The sequence below is a fragment of the Poecilia latipinna genome, unplaced genomic scaffold (assembly GCF_001443285.1).
Source record: "Poecilia latipinna isolate Pla-1442-1.1 unplaced genomic scaffold, P_latipinna-1.0 Scaffold1917, whole genome shotgun sequence".
Lineage (NCBI taxonomy): Eukaryota > Metazoa > Chordata > Actinopteri > Cyprinodontiformes > Poeciliidae > Poecilia > Poecilia latipinna.
This window is the reverse complement of record NW_015114533.1, coordinates 64911-68868: the sequence shown is the minus strand read 5'-3', so window position 1 is coordinate 68868 and position 3958 is coordinate 64911. Positions and strand designations below refer to the sequence as shown.

Genomic DNA, 3958 nt, shown 5'->3' with positions numbered 1-3958 from the left:
TCGTAATTTTACTTCTCTTTTTCTATCTACAATGCCCCTATTATGTGGTGCTGCTTCAGGTATCCAGCAGGGGGCGCTCAGCAGTTAATTTGACAACTTCACACAGAATGTCAAAACTTCAAATTTGTAGTTTATCAAGAATGAGTCCCAAATTCACATAAGCAATAGTATAAAAGGACACAAAAGGTAAATCTATGTTTATTTCAGATAAAATAACTGATAAATGTAGTAGTTGATGATAAAAGCTATATTTTATGGTTAACTATTAATAATAATTATAGTGATGTCGCCATAAATTTATGTAATAAGTTATTCATGCTATATGTGTTAGAGGGCCACATATCACCAAATAAATGTTACTGGAGAAAGCCAGATAAATAATCTTGTCTCCAGCTTATTTCCAGCCTTTTAATTAAATAATTACTTAATTGGAATTAGGACAAAATTCTGTCCAGGGTTGCTTTGTGGCCCACTTCTGATTAGACACATCCAATAATAGACAAACATGAACTAACCTTCAGTTGAACAGCTGCTTTGCTGTTTCAATGTTTGCTCTAAAGAGCTGCTGGTTCACCAAACAGACCTGAGTCCGACTCTCCCAGTTCTGTGGATCCTCCAATGTAAAATTGATCTATTCCTGTTTGGATATATTTCTGTTGGTTCTACTGTCACAATGACTTAATATTGTCAACAATCTCAACAGACACCTATGCTGGGAAGTTTGGGACTCCAGCAGATCCAGTGTAGAAATACTGCATTGAGAAAAAATGTAAATGAAAAAAAAAAGAAAAGTTTAAATGAGTTTTGGTTCATTGTAATTTTATAACAGCTTTCAGTTGTGAAAGTTTGATGGATTGTTGTGCAACATTAAAACTCTCCTACTCTTGAAGAAGCCAATGTTTGGTTTAACAGGATTGAGACGACTGATAGCTGTCAGCCAATCCAGTTCTTTAAAATTAAAATAACTGTCATTTGTTGCTAGGCAGATATCAGTGTAACAGGTTCCTCCCCTTTTCCTTCTGTTTTTTACAACAAATAAATAATACGACATTTTGATATGGATTTGATATATATTTTAATAATAGTTTTAGAATATCAGTCACACTTTACTGTAAAGTTAATCAGAATATAAAAACAGTCAAACCTGAATTTTGAATGCAAATATACAAATTAAAGACATCTGCTTGTTAAGAAAATACACCATAGACCAACTCAAAAAATGTTGAATTAAAAAAAATTAATAGCTAAACTATGTTTTTAAACTTTGTGAGCAAAATCATGTTTTAAAAGATAAGCAAAAATGAAAAAAAAAAAAACAACTGGGAAGGATGTTTTCAAGTCAAACCAAAGTTATTTATATAGTAAATTTGAAACAGGCTCTGCTGACCAAAGCATTTAACAATAATTACAGCATCACAGGAAGATATTTAATCAAACAAGTTTTGTGACAGTATAGCAACACTAAGACTATTTTACCTGTAGACAGAAAAAAATGAAACTACATAAAATAAAACATTTTATTTATGAAGATTATAACTAGAATGAGTTAAAAATTTAACTATGACAGATGAATTGTCATATACCGATGACTTTATTTAAACACAATATAAAACAAATAATTGTCCATCCATCCATTTTCTTTACACCCTTGTCCCTCAGTGGGGTCAGGGGGGTTGTTGGTGCCTCTCCAGCTAACGTTCTGGGTGAGAGGTGGGGTCACCTGGACAGGTCACCAGTCTGTCGCAGGGCAACACAGAGACACAACCATGCATACACACACTCACACCTAGGGGCAATTTGGAGAGGCCAATTAACCTGATAGTCATGTTTTTGGACTGTGGGAGGAAAGCAGAGTACCATGAACGCACAGGGAGAACATGCAAACTAGCTGTGGACCGATCAGTCCACAGCTAGCGATTCATGCACACATATTTTCTTATTTTATGTGTAGTTTACTATTTGTATGAAAGTTTTATTAACATACGTTCTTGTCTGTTCTTGTATTCTCACATCCTTGTGAAACGTCATCGACAGCAGCCCAAGTACTGTTCCAATTCTATCCAGGCAAGATCGTTCAAAGTTCCTGGATGTCTTCTTGCTCTGCCCATTTTATCAAGGATGCATCGATGTATCCATAGACATAATATAAAGATAGACCGCATTGGCTGCTCCGGAGCAGGAAATACGGCGGCCATCTTGGAGCGGTACACTCTCGTACTTTGTTGAACCAAAACAGCAGAAGATGCCTCAGTTCTGCTCGGCTTATTCGTGTTTAAATCTAAGAACTGTTGGTGTCAGGGCCCGGGGGATAACTTTTCACAAGTAAGAATGACATATTATTGTTAGTATGTTGTGAATGTAATATTACTGTATTTATGCCCACCAGTGAATTGACAGCAAATGTTAGCTATCGGTCTTCAGCCGGACATTTGATGACAGGAATGTTTCAAACAGGCCTACTCACAATTTCAGTAGCTTTGGTTAATTATCATTATCAACAAATCTTAATCAAATTTGGAGTTTTATGTTCTTTGAAATATGAAGATCAAAAATAGTGAGTGTAACGTTTTTCTGAATGCTCAGCTTAAGAAGGCAACAAGGCTCCTTAGTTTCAACCGTTGCCTTTTTATCTTTGCTTTGTTATAACAGTTATGTGCAGATCAGCCGGTACAAAATAACTTCAATGAACTCACTAAATAACAGTATATGAATAAAGTAACATGGACCTCATTCGGACAATGTTTTTGTGTAGACACTCCCAGATATCACGCTTTTGTTTTAAAGGTTTCCAAAAGATAAAGAGATGAGGATGGTTTGCAGAAAGGCAGCACCAGAAAAAGTTCTGCAAAACTGTCCTATTTCCAGGCTATTAGATTGTGTAAAAATGTAATGAACATGTAAATATTGTCACAACAGATAAGTATGTATGTATTTATGATGTACCAGGAAAAAAAATATTGTCCAATCACCATTTTTTTAAAATCCCACAGTCTTTGTAAGGTAATAAAAGGTTTTATGCACTTACTTTGTCTCTTCACATAAAATGTGTTACTGATGAACACAATTTTTATGCATTAGAAAAAGATACAAGCAAAAGTCCCACCCCTTCATATGTGGTATCATTAAAAAGCCCTAAATGTCCTCTCCAGATACCAAAAGGAATTAATTCAGTAGAATGCAGGGGTTGGGAGATATTCAAGTTTAGAAATGTCCTCTACAGAGGACAAAAATGAACTACTGGTAGTCAGGAGCAGTGTTGTATAAAGTACTGAAATCTCAGAGTCAAGTAAAAGTATAGGTACCTCTCCAAAATATGACTTTGGTAAAAGTCCAAGTCCCTGACTGAAATGTTACTTGAGTTAAAGTCTTAAAGTATCTGAAATGTCTTGTACTTAAGTATGGAAATTACTGTAAAAATGGATGTACTCAAGTAATGTAATGAAAAGTATAAGTAAAAAGTAAAACAAGGCAAATGCAGTTTGAATGACTTTTTATATTTTGGTAAACTTGTCAAATACACTTAAAATAATGTACACAACCAAGTGCAGGCAAAATTTAACCTGCTAATAGATATACCTGCAGGCATCATTTAGTTAAAAATTAGACGCTTTACCTATACAAGGTTGACTTAACCTAGTTTACAACTGAACCAGCTTCTTAGTATCCCCTCCAGGACAGAAAATACAAAGTTTTTGTAAGCCTTAAGTTTTCCCTTCAAGTAAGGTCAGGGCTGAAAATGAGAAAAATAGTCAGTACAGACAATGCGGCCAACATGAAGTAAAAAAGCCGTTACTCTACTTCACAAACTATTGGTGTGAAGATAATTGGCCTTGCAAAAGTCAAGTTAAGATATTCTAAAACTTTTAAGCACTAAATACAATATTGCTATGTCTTCCATCCCCCTTTGAACAGAGGAGTCTAGGTAGCCTGCTACAGTCAACATTAGGCCTAAGGTAAT

At 35.0% G+C, this 3958-nt stretch overlaps 1 protein-coding gene across 1 annotated transcript in view; it reads right to left on the bottom strand.

Moving 5' to 3' along the window:
- Positions 1-517: 517 nt before the first annotated feature.
- Positions 518-3958, bottom strand: part of LOC106935159 (uncharacterized) — a 20315-nt gene continuing 16874 nt past the window's right edge. The window contains exon 3 of the mRNA XM_015015487.1: positions 518-631. Coding sequence (XP_014870973.1) covers positions 518-631 — 114 coding nt within the window. The remainder of the gene's footprint in view (positions 632-3958) is intronic.